This window comes from Cataglyphis hispanica, chromosome 14 (assembly GCF_021464435.1).
Source record: "Cataglyphis hispanica isolate Lineage 1 chromosome 14, ULB_Chis1_1.0, whole genome shotgun sequence".
NCBI classification, from domain to species: domain Eukaryota; kingdom Metazoa; phylum Arthropoda; class Insecta; order Hymenoptera; family Formicidae; genus Cataglyphis; species Cataglyphis hispanica.
Window position 1 is genome coordinate 4,504,724 of NC_065967.1, and position 21,873 is coordinate 4,526,596.

The 21,873-nt window shown below is 31.5% G+C and overlaps 1 protein-coding gene across 6 annotated transcripts; it reads right to left on the bottom strand.

The window, feature by feature from the left end:
* Positions 1-151: 151 nt before the first annotated feature.
* On the bottom strand, positions 152-21,665 carry LOC126854676 (restin homolog). Of its 6 annotated transcripts, none has more exons than XM_050601621.1 (17): positions 21,507-21,665; positions 20,392-20,689; positions 14,312-14,380; positions 13,336-13,488; positions 12,861-13,046; positions 11,482-11,686; positions 10,947-11,169; positions 10,493-10,549; positions 9,048-9,188; positions 8,488-8,640; positions 7,652-7,672; positions 5,310-5,493; positions 4,513-5,184; positions 4,099-4,217; positions 3,715-4,027; positions 3,375-3,526; positions 152-3,300 (listed from the first exon to the last, which is right to left on the bottom strand). In XM_050601621.1, exons 2-17 carry the CDS (start codon positions 20,663-20,665, stop codon positions 1,156-1,158), a joined length of 5,067 nt encoding a protein of 1,688 aa, XP_050457578.1. In that variant the 5' UTR covers positions 20,666-20,689; positions 21,507-21,665; the 3' UTR covers positions 152-1,155. The 6 variants fall into 6 exon arrangements, with proteins under 6 accessions (XP_050457578.1, XP_050457577.1, XP_050457583.1 ...); XM_050601620.1 differs by having other exon boundaries at positions 8,488-8,652; XM_050601626.1 differs by lacking the exon at positions 14,312-14,380 and having other exon boundaries at positions 8,488-8,652.
* Between the last annotated feature and the right edge of the window lie 208 nt (positions 21,666-21,873).

The window sequence follows — 21,873 nt, forward strand, 5'->3', positions numbered from 1 at the left end:
TTCTTTGGAAAAGTATTCTTTCTTAAATTTTAAAATTTATATTTATATGCATGTCTTTCTCAAATAGAAGACCTATGTGTAGAGATATATATATATATATATATATATATGTAAAAGATTTACAGGAATTCGTTTATTTTTATCTACAAAGCATTATCTCCAATGCATCACATGTTACAATAATACAATCGACTTAGAAAATATATCTTCAATCTTAATATTCATTAACAAAGAGGCAAGACAATAGCAGGCCATGATACTTCTTTAAATCAGCCTCAAAAATTATTCGAGACATGTATGTTTTCTACTTTCTTTCTATCTATTAGAAGAGATTGTTCGGAACCTCTCAATGAAGAGTATATAAGAATATATCAAAGAAAGAGGCAAAATTAATTGAAAAAGTTCTCTCATGCCCGAAAATGCGCCTTTTACCAATGAGTAATACAGGAACTGTCTTCTTAACATACGCGAAAAACGCAACAAATAAATATTAATTAAGAGGCTAACACAAGTTAATTCAATGTATCTAATATATACATAATTACACATAACTCGTCACAAAAATGTTAAAAAAATAGATATTAAAGCTGAAAAACAAATGTATGCTCCCTTCAAATACATTTGTGCATAAAACATTAAATAATTATCTTGGTTTTCTAACACAGAAAATTCCAATTGTTTCTTTTCTCCATTCCAAAGCAATGCTACATTAAATATAACTTCTAAGATAATCCAATTAATACACAATAAATATAATTTATAAAATAAATAATATAATTTATAAAATAAATTTTAGTATAGTTATCGATTTTTTAGTGTCTAGTATATATTTTTAGATTCAATAATGTAAGATTCAATAAGGATAAGTATATAGTCCAGGAAATTTTTTAAAAAGTATTTTGTTAAAATCGCGTTTTACATTTGGAGGAAGCATAAATGTTTTAGAGTGCGTTTTATATGGGAAGACTCATATATACTCAGAGATTTAGAATATAATCAAAAAATCTGCCATACAAAAATATATATATATATATATATATATATATATATATATATATATATACTCTGTAAAATTTAAAACAGATCTCTTTATAGCTATGCGTGGGATATCTTGGCAAGCGAATGAAATGGATTTAAGAACATATAATGTTAACGTTAAAATGTTTCGGCGTCGTCGCAGTCGTGTGTATCGTGACCGAACATCTCACAGTTTTCGCAATACGGTCTCTCTACGGATTGCTTCTTCGAAGATTTTGCTACTTTCTCCGAGACTCCATCCGAGAAATCCTGAGCCTGTTGGGGACAGTCTTCCGTCTCATGCAGATCAAACCGATCGCAAATATCACAGAACATACGGGGCGTCGCCGTTCGCTTATCCAATGTGCTTCGAGTATAGTCATCAGCTTCGTTAGCGGGAACTCCCATCTCGAGAACCTCGATCTTACACAGCAGGCTCTCGTTTTTACGTTGCATATCGACTATCACGGAGTTCAAAAAATCTATCTGACTCTTTGCGGTGTCATTCTCCTCCTGCAGTTTCTCAACAATATGTTGTTGTTTCATATCACCCGTTCCATCAAAAATATTCTTTAAATTTTCCTGCGATAACTTCAACTGATTCGTTGCCTCTGTCCACTTCGCAATTACCTGCTTATTCTCTTTTTCCAATCGACTCAGCTCGCCCAGAAGTCGTGTCTCCTCTGTCTTAGCGACATTCAATTTCTCCTGCAAGTTTTGGACATTTTTCTTCACTTCTTTCTCATTATTTTCCATAATTCTCGTCAAATCAGCCTGTTCCTTCAGCTGTTTCTCCAACGCGTTCATCGCGTGCTGCAGCTCATGAATCCGCTTATTCGCGCCGCTCAATTCATTCTGTTTCGACTTGGTTTCCTCATTTCGCGACTGTTGTTCTGCTTTGGTTCTTTCCACCTGCGCATCCTCCAAAGCTTTCATCTGCGCTTTCAATTTACCAATAATAGTCTCTTTATCATTTGAATCAGATTTATACCTATCTACAGCGTCCTGTAATGATCGCAATTTTCCTTCTAGCTCTTTATTTTGCCTATTTATGTCTTCAACTTCCTTTTGTTTCGTTACAATATCACATTCCAACGAATTTTGTAATTTCAGCATTTCTTCCTTCTTAGAAGTTTCTGATTCCTTTATCATAACTTCCATCTCTGCCAGGAGCTCCTCTCTTTTATCTAATTCCTCATGTAAATTCAATAATTGAGTTTCCATGGTTTTCATTGAGTTTTCCAAAGCAGTTTTGACTTTAGTCAATTCGTTTACCATGCTTTGTTTTTGCATAACTGCTTCTTGTGCGTTTTTTAGTTCATTGCTACTATGAATATGCTCGTTTTTCATGGATGAGATTGTGGCGTCCATTTCAATTATTTGTGCTTGCGACTTTTCCATCTCCGCTCTCGCTTTTGACACTTCGTCCGTCTTATCTCTAATCATTTTTTCAGCGTCCTTTAACTTGCCGTTCAATTCCTCTATCGCGTTTGTCATGGTATTTAAAGACGTGGTTAAATTCTTATCGGCTGCCGCTTTATCGTTAATCAAAGCGTCATGCGTCTTTTGCAATTCCGACAATTTATTTTCCGTGTCCTGAAGCTTCAAGCTCTTTTCCTGAATCAAATTCTCTAACTTTGATGATTTATCCGATTCAGCTTTCAATTTTTCTGTTAATTCCTCAATCGACCATAGATTCGCACTTTGATCGGCTTCCAGTTTATTTTTGAATTTTTGCAAGGTTTTTATCTCGACACACAAAGTCGTTAATTGGGCCGATAAATCCGCAATTTGTTTCTGGAATGAGGATATCTGTTCTTCGTGGGAACTTTGCAAGGTTTTGTGCTCCTCACGAAGATTAACGATCTCTTCTTCTTTCTTTGTCAATCTTTTCGTAAGATTAGCGATTTCGCCAGATTTTTCTTCTAAATTCTTCTTGATATGTTCACTTTCTTTTAACTTTGCTGATAATTCGTTTTCTTTTTGTTCATATTCTTGTATTTTCTCGGTATAGTTTGCATTTAATTTTTTAATATCGCTTATTTGCAATTCCAAATTTGATTTTTCCGAGCGCAATTGCTCGACTAACGCTGCGTTTTTATTTAATTCCGACTCGGTATTGGATAACTTTCCCTCTGTTTGTCTCAATGTAGATTCTATATGGAAGATCTTTTCACGAGCTTCGTCTAGCTCCTTCTCTTTTCTTCGTAAGTCCTCATTATATTTCGATAGCTGTTCCGATGAATCGGCGGAGCTGCTAATCGCATTTGCTACATCATGCTCCTATAAGTAAATTAAATCATGAATCTAATGGATTAATAATTAATCAACATAAACAATCATTTTTATATACTAACCAGTTTTTCCTTTTGCAACGACAGTTGCGATATTTTCTCTTCGAATCTTACAATCTGTTGATTCAAATTCTGCACGTTCGACTCGAATACGCGAAGTTCGCTCTCTAAATTCGTTTTCGTTTGTTCGGATAATGTGAGAGCATCTTGCAACTCTAAAAGATATAGAAGAAGTCTTACGATTAAAATCTAAATATAAATTAACATAATTAAATTATAAACTTTTATCTTTAATAAAAAATATCAATTATGATAATAAAATTTTTATTCTGTATTTTATATAATTATAATCTATTTTTTTTTTAAATGTTTAACTCAAATCGTATTTCGCATTTGATTTTACCTGAAGTCTTTTCGAGAAGATGTTTGATTTCTTCATCCTTGCTCGCTATAATCGCTTTCAGATCAGCAATGTCTTTCTCCAGTTTAGCGAGCATCAAGGCTTTCTGCGCGACGTCCGCACTTATCTCGTCGATATATTTAGCTTTTTCATTAATTTGGGCCTCAAAACGTTTAGTTATTTCCTCTAATTGCGCCACGCTAGCATTTCGCAATTCCGCGAGCTCTCTATCCTTCACCTTCAGCTCCTCGTTTAATTTATTTAGTTGAGCAGTGGATTTCTCTTCCGAAGCGATTAAGCTAGCTAAGTTTTGCTCCTGATTTGATAAGACAAGTATAAAATTTTGAATGGCACATTCGTGCAAAATAAAAACAAAAATGTGCTTACCAATTGTTGCTTCTCGTGAATGATTCTGATATTGTCATCACTCTTGGATTTATAATTTTGAATCTGTTTCGATAATGCATTGTTATTTTCTTCGGCCAATTTGAGTTTTGTACTTAACTCTGCAAGATATGCGCAATAAAATCGATAAAACTTTTCGTCAACAAGTTTTTGATTTATTATTTATTGTTTTATGACTATATATAAATACGAAAATTTTTATTGTAACAAACTAAACACTAGATATCAAAAATACTTAAGAATTAAATAAATATAAAATAAATAAGTTATAAAAAAAATTAAATAATAAACATAAATAAAATTATTCGCAAATGCGATAAAGGATTAATTTTCTCGATTATCAAAATTTTCTTAATTAATCAAATTTTTCGATTAAGTAATTTTTATGGCACATACCTTCTAACTTTCGTAGAGCGTCAATCAGTTCTTCATCTTTCTTCTTGCGAAGCTCTCGTTCAGCAGCCAATTCGGCCAACAGTCTCTCAGTCTCAGATACACTCTGATTGAGTTGTTGTGAGAACTCTTCAATTTTCGAGTCCTTCGCGCGCAATTGTTGTTCGAAAGACTCTGAAAGTTCATGGATACGCTTAATGTTCTCAGTCTTCAGCCCCTCCAGAGCCACATTCTGCTGCTCTAATAGCCTCCTGGACTCGTTCTCCAGTTCCTCAGTCTTTACCTTGATCAACCGATCTTTCTCCTCGATCGTCTGTCGATACTCCGACAATAACGAGTCTTTCTCACTCATGCTCTCTTTCTTCATCGTCTCAATTGTTTCCTTCGACTTTCGTAGCTCTTCGCTCAACAAATTCGTACTCTTTTCGAATTCTAATTTCATATTTTTTATTAATGTCTCTCTATTCTGCAGGTTTCGTCTAGTGGCTTCCAATTCTCTCTCCAGACGACTCTCAGACTCGCTGTGCGATGTGTTCTCTTGCTTCGTTTTGTTCAGTTCCAGCTCCAATTCCCGGATACGATCCACGCATTCATTCACCAGGACCGATTTCTCCCGCGCTTCCTTCTCCAAACTAATCTTAATCTCTTCTAAGCTCTGATTACGGCTCTCCAGATCTAAAAGCCCGATCCGATGAAGTAAAAATCGAGGAAAGAAGGCAAATAAAATCACATAAATCTTGAAGAAGAAATTTAAGATCTGATTGCGTTTAAATCTAATTGTAAAAAATTATCACAAATACCATGAAGCTGAGAATTGTGTGAGTTGGTCGCGCAGCTGATCTCATTACGTAGCCGTGCTAATTCCTCCTCAGCCTCGAAAAGTTTGATGCTGTCGCGTTCCAACTGAGCGGCACGTTCCCGTCGTTCCTCAGCGAGCTCTTCCTCGAGCTGCTTGATCCTGCTTTCATTTACAGTATTTATGACCTAGTATGATAAGGGAAGCTGTTTAGTCTTTAGAGAAGTACAAGATCATACATAGCACGTGTTTGCGTTTCAAGTATTATAGCGTGCAATTTCCTCCATTATAAAAAAAATCCAAAACAACAGTACTTGTAAAAAATAAATATTTCATAGGAAATAAATATTCTCGTAAAAAATAAAAATATATAATTTTGATAATATTTATGTTAAATAATATTTGGAATACCTATTTTTCAAATATTATTTAACATAGACATTATCAAAATTATATACTTTTCTTTTAATTTAAATGACATTTTGCAATAAATTTATCGTTTAATATTATAATAAAATTGATTTTAAAATAAACGAATAAACTTTAATTATTAAAGTTTTTATTACATAAGGATTATTATGTAAGCTCGTGTGTAAGTAACATACAAAATTTAAAACAAATATTATTTTAAGTTTTTAACAATTATGGAGATAAGTGTATCAATACTAGAAAGCGTATATGTAAAAAAATAGAAAGCACGTCGAGATGCGAAGCACAATGTGTAACCGTCAATGTGTAAGAAACAAATGTTTTATCAGGTTGAAAAACAAAAGAAATCAATAAAACTGTACGTATATATCCAAAATGCAAAACAATGTATTATTCGATTTTAACATTTGAGCGTACCATGTACCACAAACATTGAAAAAATAAAATTAAACAATATAAATTTCTTTGACATACAAAAATGAAGCCAGTACAATGTATATAATAAATAAATAAATAAATAAACAAATAAATATAATAACTATAATTAATAAATAAATATATAAAATATTATTTTGCCCAAAATATTATTTTGTAATTATACAATTAGAGTCTAAAGTGTTCTATACAATCATCGCACAATATTTATATAGTATATTTTAATTATATTAAAAATTAGAGTCTAGAAAAAATCCTAATAAATCCCTATAAAAATATCGAAATTGTACAGTAGTTCTCGAGTTAAAAGCTATCAGAATTGGATAAAGCGATATCACAGTTTGCCTGCTTAAGTTTATAACTATGCTTATAAGCATATTGATTTGTTATTGAAGCCCAAGTTTTATTAATTATTTCACTTAATAAGATTATAAAATTTATTGTGAATTTATAGAATATAATTTATTCTAGTGTTCGTTATAATCGAAAAAAGAAAGATAAAAATTTAGAAGAAAGCAATAATAAGACATACGTCTTTTATATAAATATTTTTCAAAATAAAAGTAAATTTTTATTTTTTAAATATGCATTGGATTTAATAATTCTTTTTAAGTAATAAATTGCGCCACCTAAATTTTCATTAAAAAAGGAAAGATTTAAATTATTTATATATAATAATTGATATTTAATTATTAGTAATCATAACTTATTAATATCTAATAATTAAAATTTAGCTATTAGTAATTATAATTGTAATTGTTAATGTCTGTCAATAATAGAGATAGTAATATCTAATCATAAAAAAACCTCAAAAAATGAATTCAATGAAATAGCAAAAATCAATAAATTGATATTTTCTCCCGTATAAACACAATTATAAAACTAAACAAGCAAATTCTTCGCGATAATTTTATTAGCAGCTAACTCTTATCGTTCATAAGAGAAGAACTTATTGTTATTTCGATATTTTTATATTAAAATGAGGATTTTCCCAATTCTAATTAATCTTCAAAATATGCTATTATAAAGTACAATAATTGTAGAACACATTCCAATAGCTCTGTGCATATAAAGCATGTGATTTATAAAGCTCTTTCAATTATACAACAACAAAAGCATAATTAAATTAATATTGTTAGATCAAGATTGCTGTTGTGCCACATTAAAGTCGCGACAAAAGTGCTCATTAACGATATATAATAATTTGTACAATTTATAAATAAAAAAAATTAATAAATAATGGAGATATATCGCGTATGTTTTTTTCAAGATTGACGGATCTCGGTATAGCTCTATATTTTAGTGTTGTTAGTATGACCGGTGCAAAATTAATCAGCAATAGCATTTTTTTTCTGCGTTTTTCGCGCGTTGCACACGTCAATCAGCTCTTCGAGAAATGTAAAGATGCAGATATAGACTGATGATTAGATTAACGATGCTGAAAAACTGGATCACTTCTGCCAAGGATCGTCGGATACTCACACTTTGCTCAGATCTCTCTTTCTGAAAATAAACGGTAAGTTTACCAAATTAAATGAAGAACTCAATGTATTCTTCTCTCTTCAAAAAATTAGAGATTTTCTTTTTTCGTTCGAGATCGTGTAAAGTAAAGCTTAAAACCACAAGAATTGGGAAAATAATTTTTCAAGTTAATTTCTTTTTTATTGCGTTTTATATGTACATAATGCATCAAAGCAAAAATAATTTATAATTTTTTATACAAAATAAGAGATACATTATTTTTGCACGCTGCGACAATTGTTAGGCTAATTTCTGAGCTATTTCCCAAGTTGATGCTAAGCACGCGTGTATAACTTACATCACCCGCCACCGTTATCCCGCGTGAATTCGGACGAAAGCAATGTACAATATTTGTCGCGAATAATATACAAATATCATCCAGAATCATCTAACATTATGTATGAGAGTTCTTTCAATGTGATATTGAGATTATCAGAAAATTCATGTTTATTAAACAAAACAAAGATACTTTTGAAAAAATCAAGGCAATAATAACATAGGAAAAATTAAAAAATTAAATATTATTCGTCTTATTAAATATGTAGAGTGTGTTCCATAAAACTTTTTCTCAGATTTTACATTAAAAAGAAAATTATTAATGTAATAAGATGAGTAAGAATCTCTGGTATTATTATTATCAAATATGTAAAACAAATGGACAAATGTAGCATGGTAGATACTTACCAGGTGTTCCGAGTATTTTAATGAGATACTCAGGCTTTATCATATTTGATAAATAATCATACCTTTACATATATGTGTATGCTTGATACGTCAATATCAACATACATACATACCTGTATGTCGTCTTTATTCACGGATTCCTCTTCGAAGCGGAAAAGAAGATCTTCGCACTTTCGCTTCTCCTCTTCCAGCTGCACCATCAATCCATTTCTTTCGTTGACGAGTTTGGTGACAGTGAGCTCCGCTTCGTTGACTGTTTGTTGCATCTGTTCGCGATACTACATCGTCAACGACGAAAAAAAAACGGAAGAAAAGAAAATGAAACTCAACGAACAGAAGGATTTCAAAACTGGAACAAAACTTTTTGGAACTTATCACGTCGATAATTATTTATTGCAATAGAATTTCACTAATAAAATATATAATAAATATATAATAAAATATTAAAATATATAAATATATAAATATATAATAAAATATATAAATATATAATAAAATATATAATAAATTAATCAATAATAAAAATAATAATTATCAAAAATGAAATATAGCGTGTGCTTCCAGCATAAGCAAAAGTAAAAATAGTAAGTAACGCAATATTTCTAAATTCCAGATCTTTTAAAAACTCATCATTTTTCCATATAATTTGATTTTAACGCCATAAATATCTTACCTTATCATATTCTTGTTTGATAGAGAGCGCAGATTGCTCCGCTTGATCAGCTTGACTCGCCGCTTTGGTGACCCTTTCGCGCTCCAAATCCCGTTGCTTTCGAAGAAGCTCTATCTCGTGTTGCTTCTCTTTCAGAATCTCCTAAAACCACGAGCTAAGTTCTAATTCAAAATTACAAGTGTTGTGAAGAATTTTCAGGGAAGGATTTTAGGTAAAAAAATCGTTTTATATTATTAATTAATGCGCGATAACGCACGTTATCAACTATGTAATTCTATATTATACATTATATATTAGCATTTACGATAAAACAATCTCTACATAAATTATTCGCGATGGAATTGCTAACGTAAAGAGGAAAAGCAGAGTTGAAATAATTTATTTCATGATTTTCTTTGGTATGCTTTTCAAAAGAGCTATCGAACAGACTAAAATAAAATGCAGAATGCTTCTTTTATTATGTCATTACAAGTTTTTACAAACTTGTAAAGCAAGCTTGCGATACTAAGAATATTTATTGATTCTTTCATCGATATACCTCTTTATAAAATTGTTTACAAAAACTGCGAAACGCCGGTTAAAACAAAGAAATAGATTAATAAAAAAATTACTTTTCTGCATTGTGCAAATTTTTACAATACACGCAGCAAAGTAAATCAACAATATTATTGCTAAAATATTAAATTGAGCATTAAATTGCAATAACAACCAGTCGATTGTTAACTCGCACAACGCATTCTGCATTATGCAACAGCTTCGCCGCGTTGTTATCGAGTTTTTAATAAATGCGAGATAGCCACGGACACGTAGATGATATTCTGGATCGATAACGCGCGATTAGCAATACAAATCAAGAGCATACACCTTATATCGTATTATCCAATTGGACGAATGATTAATCGACTCGATGATGTCGGTCGTCGTTTTTACGCCAACGCGGACATCGGTCGGAGTTACGTTTAACTTTGTCGTGGTAAATGTTTTTGAGATATAAATTAATCGAGCTGCCACGAGAATCTCGTACGGTATCACTAAAGAAAACTTGCAATAACGACAAACTAATTATCGCGTGAAAGAAGCGACGACATAGAAGAGATATACTCACCCATAAATCAGAGAAAAGAATTTACGAGGAAGAGAAAAAGAGGATGTAGGATTTTATTAACATTATATACACACAGATCGACTATCGCTGTATATTACAAGCTCCGACGAGAGCGATAGCAATAAATTAATAAATAAATAAAACGCAGTCACACAGAGAGAACAACCATTAATGAGTTTCGCTAATCATCTAATTCGATTCGCTAATTATCCTATTGTCTTAATATACGAAACTAATTGCGAGCGACAGGAGAGAATCGCAGGATGACTTATCAGCGATCGCTTCTAATTGGCGAAGATAATAAATTAATCAGGAGTTATTATTGGTGTTACAGTCTCACCTGCAGTGAATCTCGTGAAACAAGTGTCGACATGCGCATGCCAGGCCTCTGCAATGTCTGATGTAAACGGAAACAAAAAATAAATAAATAAAGATAAAATCGTGCATAAAAATTTTAACGGCAATCTTAAATAACAATTAATACATTAATCTCGCACGAAATCACGCACGTTAATATACATAACAGTTTTTGTTAAAAAAAAAGGAATGTATGGGCTGCCTGTAAAAAGCGAGAACGACGACTACAAGTTAGTGTAATTGGCTTTTCAAAAGCTCGGCAAAAGAATTCAAACCGAAAGACTCAAACGTCGATTACATCTAATATCATCAACGGGAACAACAACATCAACAACATATTCTACAGCTAAATTAATAGAAAAATAAGGCCAACAGCGTTGACAGCAAACTGCGAGACAGATGCACCCATTCCCTCATTTCGGCATGGTGAACCTTACCCTCGTCGTGCCGATCGGTGTACTTGTTTTCGCGTTGACGCTGATAATGCTGGACGCGAGTGAGTCGCGTGAACCGCTTCTCTTCTGAAGGCTGGGAACGTTAACGGCGGTGCCGCTGCCACTGCTTGATTTATACACCATGGATGATTTTCTGGCGGATGGCGACCTGCTGACCTTGTGCGGGACCGTGAAGAGACCGTGCTTGGGCGGGCACTCGAAGTATCTGGATCAATGGGTGGGTTAGTTCCGCGGAGTCTCTCGGAAATGCACGGATTGCAGTGAATAAGGGAAAATTATGCGAACTATGCAAACTATACTCGTGATCATTCCAAGCGTATTCGAGATCATGCGTGCTCTGAGGACCGAATCGAATGAGAGAGGAGCTACTTAAGGTTCCTAAGATTGTCGTGGAGAAATAAAAATTAAAAATTGTATCTCTAATCGCGAAGACATCTCGTGCGGTGAAAAATGTATGTGTGATGAAGAAGAGGGGGATTTTTTTTTTTTGACGAGATTCGATAAGGGAAATGCACACCTTTTCCCGCTGACGGAGCCGTCGTTCTTGCCGAGTGGCTCATCCAGCTCCACGCCGTACCATTCGCCCCCGGCGAAATCCGTGGGCCCTTGATACCTAAGCACGCCGGTTTTGCTACCTTGCATCGACGACACTATCACCCGGTCACCTATCTTCAGCTCATCCCTCTGCGACACCGATGAGGACAAGCTGGTCGTCGATACATCTGCGTTCATAGTTTTTAGCGATGCGCGATCAATATATAGCGATTCATATTTAAAAGCCATGTGAGCTAAATAATTTTTCAATAAAACTAACAATAAATCTTTTTTCTTTTTCTAGATACTAATAAAAATTAAATCATATAGCTGTCTCTCACATGTTTCTATAAATATATTTATTCAAATATGTTTAGTGTATTTTATCTTAAATATTCATTAAGAAAAAAATTTATTGTTTTTAAGATAAATTAAATTTAACTTTTTATACGAGATCAAAGAAATGAGGTAAATGAAATATTTTATTCTCTTTTGTACATTGAAAAATTAATGCTTTTCTGTATTCTAAATATATCCACGGAAACAAATCGCTTCTTATAAATATGTAAATATTAATTTGTTTGATATATATATATATATATATATATATATATATATATATATATTCCTTTTTAATAATAAATTTATTCCTTTCAAAGTTGTAAAAAATGTCTTTCTAGAAAATTAGATCTCCTAGTCGCTTCTATAAATATATATTTTTGCAAATAAAATGTTTATTCAAAGTATCCTCTATTGATATAAGTGAGTTAAATTAAATTATTATTTTAATATTAAATAATAACATCTTGCTACATGCAAAATTAAGATATTTCCATGCTAAGCGCTGACCAAAAAAAAAAAAACAACTAAATTCACTTCTTCGCCCTTTTGCACTAAATTGCGTAGCCTATTGTACGCAGTAGCGTACAATAATTTTTATTAAAGCAACATCATAATACTACAACAAAAATAATAATTGTGCTCTTCAAGCCTTTGATGTATAATATGATCGATTAACTCTTTCGCCCCGCTTTTTTTTATTGTTCCATTCTAATAATATTTTGTTATCAAATAGCAAATTAATCTCTCATAATATATAATCATGTGCTATAAATAATATTTTAAATAAAGTATTTATCTAAGGATGTTCTTTTCCAATTAATATATACTGATCATTTACACAAATTTTTTAAGTCGGCTGATATTTTTCTGGAATATATTCTAGGAGTACAATATAGTATAGGGAGGAAGAGGGGGTGAAAGAGTTAAGATCGCGAAATTAAATAAAATTCGTGGATGGTGTGTATCGTGCAACGCTAGAGATCTACGGACGTGGCGAGTATCTCTTGTAGCGATCCTTACTCAATGATGGCGACATGGATTTGCCGAGATAGCTGCCCCTGATGCTTTCGGGCGGCGATGTCGGCGTTGAGGTCATTTGATAACCGCCCAGCGGCGCCCTGGTCAACCTGGTGAGCCTCGAAAAGATTCCCTTTTTTGGCTCGCATTGGAAGTACTGGCTACCCGCCACCGAACCGTCGTTCTTCCCTGCAGTTCAAGGTCACGTCCTCTATGAGCTTCATGAATCTTTTCTCTCAATTAATTTTTTATCTTTGTCTATCTTTGTATCAATTAAAGAATATTCCGATCTTTATTCGCGATTAATTGGAGATTCTTTCGGGGTGAAAAGAAGTACGTAGTTTTGCTGGATTTTGATTAGTCAGGACGACATGGAAGAAAATTCTTAATAATTCCGGGTTTCTGATATTCGTCGGAGTTCTTCAAGATTCGCTTCTGAACTTTACGATTCAGCTAGGATCGTTAGGGTGGTCCTTACCAATGGGCTCATCCAGGACGACTCCTGCCCAGTCCCCAGGTGCGAACTTGGTCTCGCCGATGTAGGCAATTCTGCCGGGTTTTGTGCCGCCGACCCATACTCGATCACCGATCATAAAGCTTTCAGTGTCCTCAGTCAGAACGACGCTGGTATCTGCGCGGGATCGAAGATGATTCTTTTTAAAATGCTACTATCTGACGATATTATAATCCGATTAACTTAAAAATATAATCTAAAATTTGTTTCCTCGCAAAAAATTGGAAATAAATCATGATTTTAATAATAAATGCTTTGTGATATTATTATAAATTTACGTTTCCATAACTTATTTGATTTTCATTCTCTAAAAAATTTCAAATGTATATTTTCTCAAATTGATCGAGGCATTTATATTTTAAGTAAATCACGATTTAAAATATTTTAATTTAACAAAATTTTTAATGTTGTAATTACAAATAAACAATATTAAAAGATGCTATAAATAACTGCTATATAAACTTCTTTAAAATCTGTAAATTGAAAAAATTATACTTTCGAATTTTGCCAAAGATTCATAAAAAATATTTACTGATTCTAAGAGTCTGCAGATATTTTCAATGTTCTATTAAAATAATATTATTAAATTACTATAAATATTTCACGCATGTGTAATATTATATATATGTGATTATAGATATACATGATGCAAAACAAAAACACAACACAATGCAAACATCACGCACATCGCTTCTTATACATCGGTCATATTTATAAATTTATAGCTATATTCAAAGTTTCATATAATACAATATATTCAGCATTGTTGCAAAAGCGGAATGTTGAATTTCTCGCTATAAAGTCCGTTTTTGCAACATCAATTTTAACGAACGTCTTGCTAGACTAGATTGAAATTATTGTCACCTTTTTCGCGTTATGCAGGGATTTCATAAATGCAATGAAATCTTCGAGAACACATAAAAACTTGAGTGCCACTTACCTGACCCTCTTCGCAACCTGGCCTCGTCTATTTGACGGCCGCGCGATTCCCAGAGAGGCTCCATCTGTTCTGCCGTTGTCATGCAAAATAACGCAAATCATAGCAAAACAACGAAAATAAAGAGCAATGTATTCTTTCGCGCGAAAAATTTTTCACTTTGCCATATGATCGAGAGTGCATAATTAAAGTACTTAATTATAATTTCGCTTTTTGTGTTAATAATAATTCGTGAGAAAGTATGTAAAATAGAAAATCGCGCGCTATTAATTTAAAAATTAATAAATTTATTACATCAGCAAGATAATATCTATCTATGTAAAATAAGAATCAAAATATTGCAAAAATAAATATTGATTGATTACAAATTAATACAAAATAATATGAGTACATGCTTTTAGTATATTAAATATAATACACAATATAATACGCAATATTTAAATCAGTTTGTTATTTTTTCAAGGCCAATTTGCATAATATCGATAATAAATTTGGGGACATGTGATGTCTCCAGCTAGATCGCACAAAGTTGATTATAGCTAAGTTAATTGCTAATAATTATGAAGTGAAGAGATACAACGGAAGATGGCTCAGCGTGAAATAGATCAGGGCTTGGTTTGGTAATTGCCGTTGCGATAATCGCCATCGGAAGTCAATCACAATCGGCTCAAGACAGAGAGTTATGTAAACGAATTGTTAATGATGATTCAGGGTGTGTGCAAATGACGCCGATAAGATCTAGCGATTTCTAGCGCAATATGCAATCGTTCGAGATATTTTTAGATAATGTTCATCGCATCTCATTATTTCAATCAATCAACAAAAAGGAAAACGTGTTCTTGTCTCCATGATAAACTCTCGTAAGAAATTTGTTCTTTTTATTTTTTTAATTATTCATCAAAAAAGTATATTTAATTTTAAATTAATAATTTTATATCTTATACATTTTTAATATAATTTTTAATTATTCATCAGAAAAGTATATTTAATTTTAAATTAATATAATTAATTTAATATTTAGAATTTTAATTTTAAATTATTGATTTTCTAATTTTAGTGGTCATTTATTTCTATAAAAATGGATTTTCTCTCGTATTTGCATACATCCGAACACAGTCTAAGTTTCCACCGAATTTTACGATTTCTTTATAGAAATATAAGATATCGCATCCTATTTGACAATTACGCGTCGGCATCACAAAGCTCCGTCATTCACCTTGTCAATGTTTTCGCGGCGCGCGCCGCAAAAGGAGTCATCGATATATATGTCCGGGTATAATCACGATTCTCGCACGATACTTGATTAATTATTTATGGAAAAGCGGCGCACGTGGGCGCGTGCCTTGTCGTAGTAGGTCGATCGCGTGGGTCGAAATCTCTGTTCGACGAGATGAAATCGCGATTACGCGGCGAGATATCTTCGTCGCAGTGGCAGAGAGGCATTATTATGCATAAATCCCCGGCGTCTTTATCACAGTGCAGTCTACATTAAGTGCGTCTTTTTATGCGTTGTTTTTGCTTTTAATAACGCAAGCAAACGATTGACGGCGGCTTATCGATAAAAATGTGTTTAAACGAAACATTCTGAAACGTTCTATCTTAACATCGATAAATAAGAAGGAAATGATTTAAGATTATTACTAATTAGATTTAAATAAACTACTGAAACTTCTGCTTTTTCAATTGTAATTATTAAAATATTAATAAACGTAATATTGTAAAATATTATATACAAAATTATTAAAAAAATTTATTTTATATTTTTGTTAAGAAACATGTGCTTCTTATTAAAACTCGCAAAACTCGTTTATTTCCACATACAATTTTTATTGCTGCGTAAATTTATGCGAAACCTTACTGCGATAGCAATCTATGATTAGAGTCATACGTGACGTGTGTTGCACGAGCGCTCGTGGTGATTCAATGACAGGATACACTGTATTTTTTAATTCGAGCGTGTTCACTGCGATTAAATGTATCAATGAGATCTGATGCAAAACTGCGGCGCCATCATTCGTTTGCAAGTCTCTGAATTATTATGCACATCGCATGATGAATTATCTTTACACTTTAATCCCCTATGTATCTTATATTACACACTTTGATATACTATTAAATATCAGCCTCTTTATAATTAAATGCCGCAATTGAATTGTAATTCCTATGAAATTAAATACATATAATTATTCTAAAAGTAATGTGTATCTCGAGAAAAAATTTATAAAATTAATTGCAAATTCTAATATCGTCAAGTTACTTTTATTTTCGCTCAAAATATTGTAAAAATACTCACAATTCCTTCTTGTAACATTTGCAACAAATATTCTATAATCGTATTGGATACATTTATATAGAAATTTTAATATTCAAATAGAGAAATATTTTTTAACGTTTTTTTAATAACACTTTTAGATTCCGTCAAAATATATAGAATCCGATTATGAACAAATGATTCGCTAAATATCAGATCGAATTAGTTAATCTTACAATTATCTCACGTTCTGAATCAAAGGTTAATAAGATGTCAAGTGATCATTCGATATGTAACGTAATCCATAGAAGCAGCCATCAAATACTGGCGTGCTTCTTCAAGCGTGAATATCCACGTAGGTAAACAAGGTTAATAAAATAAAGCTATAGGGAGATGCCATTATTATTATTACATGTAATTCACGTTGTAACAAAATTATGATATAATAAATACGATTAAGCAATTACCAAACGTGTCAATTATGACATGATAATTAATGATATATTTATTTGCCCACTTGCGAAAATAATCTTGAACCAATAAAAAATTTCATATAATTATATTCAGATAAATACTAATAAGTGGAATGCGATACGCCTTACGTTATATGATACATATGTTGCTCTCGGATTTTTCTCTAATAGTTAGCTTTCAAAAGCGAAATGTTTTTAAGATAATTCTTTAAATAATTTATAATTTATAATCTTTAAAATTGCGATGGATAAAAAAAGAGACGCGAAACACTCGTCATATTACGTTGCTACTATTTTAATAGATCACACATGTGTTTAACTTTAATATTTACCGTTGACTTTCATCAGACCGCAGAATACGAATGGAAGATTTTAAAACCGGCTTTAATATCTTGAACACCTTGTACAAATAGATGGCGACCCGAAATGAGCAATAACCCATCGACACAGCCTCGCTCATAAAACGTTTATCTCTCCATATTTAGTTGATGGTGTCACAGTTACGGCAAAACACCATGCCGATAATGATTACGTCATTGCGAAGCGCCAAAACTTTTACCTTTCCATTGCCTTTTCAACAAATTCTCGTCAAAAAGAAAAATTAATTTCTAAATCGAACGCGAACGAATCGCACGAAAATGAAGGAGATAATATCGAAATAAACTATATAATTCACAGAATATCGCAAAAACTAACAATACGTATTTTAATAATGGTTCGAGTGATGTTTTTAGATTACATCCATTAATTTTAAATAAAATATTGACGTATCATTTTCGGCATTTTGTTCCAATAATTTTTCTATTACACATGTTTGGCTAATTTTAAGTAAAAAAATTTAAATTTTTGCTAAAGATTATCTCATCAAAATTATTTTAAATATATTATCATTAAAATAAAATTATATACTTGATAATTTAATTCAAATTTATTTAAATTATAAAAAAAATCAACTTACTTATTTATACCTCTGAAGATTAATCTGCTAAATTGAAGTTATGAAAATTGAGTAAAAATTTATTTTTATTTTTTTCAATAAAAGCATTCGATATATCTCTCTTAATTTCATGTAAAATTTTAATAATTATATTTAATTTTTCTCTCAAGACAAATATATCCTACAGCAAAAGAGAAACGAAGAACACATGGGCCTTGAAATTTTGATCAAGTTGCAAAATTTGAAACGATTGATCGATCTTTCACAAGAAGTGAGCAAAAAAATCAAAATAAACGAAAGAAATCAAAAAGAAAAAAAAAAGAGATCAGGGAGGAAAGATGAAACGAGATGAAATCACGAGCGCGAAATAAATATCGGCGGCTTGCATAATTACAATGCGTCAGCCGGTGCGGCATGATTGTGCAGGGAAGGTAATGCAATGGAGTTGCACCAATAAGGCAAGATACGTGCCCTGGATGCAATAGAGACGGATGCGAAAACGCACATTGCTCGTTATGCGCCGCCGCGAAGATGCACCGACATCACAATAGAAACATAAAGTGATGTAATGTCTTATGTTTGCTTGCACTTCGTGTATTTAAAATGAAGATTGGAGAAGAAAAATTCGCAAAATAAGAAAAGAAATGATATGTTATAATTAATTGTAAGATAATAAGCAAAACTTGGATTTTTGATGAAGGAAAAAAAATATAATAATGAAGAAAATAAAAAAATTGAGATTTTTGAGCTGAAGAAAATAAAGAAAAATTGTAAGATACCGTGCATATGTTAAAAAAAAAATATAAAAATCGGTCAACAATCGTGTGTGAAGAAAACATTATTCCTTAAAGATTAATAGAAGCAACATATTGCAACAATTATTTTCCTCAGCAAAACTATTAAGTATTATAACCATTATCAAAAATTTAAACAGATTATATATAAATATGTTATTTTATTTGGCATGTGATAGCAACATTAAAAAGTCATTAATTATGTAGAGTCTCTAAAAAAATATTATATTAAAATCATTAGTCTTGAGAGATTTATATGTATTTTCAATTCTCAAATTATTTATAAATAATATTTTGTCATTATTAGTCGCTCGAGTTACTTTCACTTTTCAAGAAACAAATTATTGTTTAAAAATATGGATTACTCTCCCGATTAAGTATGATGAATCAAATTAGTCGGCATTTATGGATAAAATGTAGAAAAACACAAAGAAATATATATACGTATATGTATATCAAATTATAAAAAAAAAAAAGAAGAGCAATAAATAATTATTAATAGATAGAATATATTCAACACATAATTATTTATATACATCTAATTATTTTAAAATATTAAAAAATAATAATTAAAAATAATAATAAATTAATATTATTACCTTAAATGAATTAATTACTAAACAATTTGCTTCAGAGCGCTTTTGCATTTAAACAACTAATTTGACTCATCACAATTTTCTACGAAAATTGCATGAAGCTGAGATAAAAATAGTGTATTAAAATAAATAAAATTATAAAAATATATTTATAAAAATGTTTTTTTTAGTAAAATAATAAAATAAGCACTTTCACTATAAGTTTGCGCGCGCAACTCGTTAATTGTATAATTCTTGATAACTTTATTAAAGATATTTACCAGTTTCTCTCTCGCGAGGGATGTGTTGTCGCGAACAGTCGAGGAACGACTCGCACGAGCAACTTGTGCGAAGAGACTCGCACGCGCGTAAGCAAAGTGTCCGTTCACGCTCGTTCACGAACGACCTGTGGGCGTGCGTAGCGTTCTCGTGTACGTACACGCTGCGACGAATGAAACGCATTATTCGCAGTGCGTACTCCAGAGAGGACGGAGTCGCGCGTAAAACAATGTTCGTGCATGGATACACATTGTATAACATGTGGTATCCTCTCTTCAGGACTCACTTTACATAAACACGAATTACAGCACATCTGAATTCACTATTATCATTTATTTATTAATTTTCGCGGTATATATGAAATAAATCACGATTAAATTTTGTGTAATAAAATAATCAAAGGAAACAATGCTTGGCAAGATTTTTTGCGACACAAAATATCCTAAAAATCAGATTCAAGAAAAGTATAACTTCTCTATTAAGAGACTTTATTACTATATGTCATATAAATAATAAATGGGATATTATAAAAAAATGTATAATATTTATTAATGTCTTTCTTGATATCTGATTTAGTTTTTATCTGACCTAGAATATTATATAGATATCTATATTTTGTTTTGATCTCTATCAAATATTTATATATCTGACATCCATTTCACACATAGAAATGAATAATATATATCAAACAAGATGCTACCAAATAATATACAATTATAACAAGCATGCAATATATATAAAATAAAATGGCACACAGTTTTGTCAAAGACTCACTGATCTTTGTAGTCACTGATTTCACTGGGGAAGATGGTGGAATATCTGGTCTACGTGGCCTAGAGGAGCAAAGTCTTTCAATCTTTGAGGGTGGCCTTATTCCTGATGGCTTTGGCTCTGATGACTTTGTCTCTGATAACTTTGCTTCTGGCAGTTCTATCACTAACGGCTCTACTTCTGATAACTTTGCCTCTGATGGCTCCGACTTTGATCCTTCTATCTTTAATGGCTCTGCCTCTGATGGCTTTGCCTCTGATGACTCTGATTTTGACATACTTTATGTAATCACTGCACTACACTGAAACAATAATATTATACATTGTTAGTATAAAATATAACAATAAAATAAGGAGAAAATATAAGAAAATTATAGCAAAAAAATCAAATTAAAAAAAAAAATAAACAATATAAAAGGTTATACATTTAATATATAAGATAAATATAAAGAGTAAAATTTTATATAAAAACTATATTGAAATATAATTTTAAATAAATTCTAAATATATTAAGTAATATTTGATTGTATAACATAAAGAGAGAAAGGAAAAATAAAAGAAAGATGAATTGCAATAATAATGTTAATCTCAGTAAATAAGTAACAATGATATCTGCTACTAAAATATACAAATATTAATTAGAAAATATAAAAGTACATTAAATTGAAATAAATAAACAATTGAATATTATTATGACATCAAATCGTGTGTGAATAAAATCGAATTAAAATAACAAAAATACAAAAAAATCTTTAAGTTAAGAATTAAATCTTTAAAATTAACAATTAATCAATTAAACTTTGTAATGTCATGAAAAATACATTCTCGTCAGTTCTTGTATTTTTTCTTAGAAAAAGAAAAAAAAATTGCGCGGGTAATCACGAGTACTTGCGACTACACGCCAGTCACTCACGTGACACCATCAATTGGAAATGTGTTTCGTTGTCGTTATCACTCACGATGATAACGCGCAAATCATGCAAATAATTTCGTGCGACGATTAGTTTTAAAAGATCGAAGAAAAAAATCATATTTAGCGAGAGAAGGTTAACCTCAAAAGAACGATGCGCGGATTCACATTTACAAACGACAAGGGAATGGAGGGAAATGCGATCTCACCTGAACAAGATATTATTCGGGATGATTCAAAAGCAATAATTTCACATTTCACTCGCAAAATCGCAAAAATATTGCGATTTACGCGCACGACGTAAAGCTCCGTTTAACCACGACTCGCACAGAAAAAAGTGACAACTGCCGCAACGGCACTGCCACTGCCGTTGTAATCAGACATGCCAACATATGACGCGATGTGATAAAAATATCTCTCGATTGGATCAGATTCAAAAGATTCCATACCCCTGATTTCCCAAAAATTCCTCTATTATTATTAGAATTACTATAATCACTTTATCGCTATTATAATATTATTATTATAATCCTTATTAAAATCATGTGAATTTTACATTCCTTCGCCTCTTTCAAG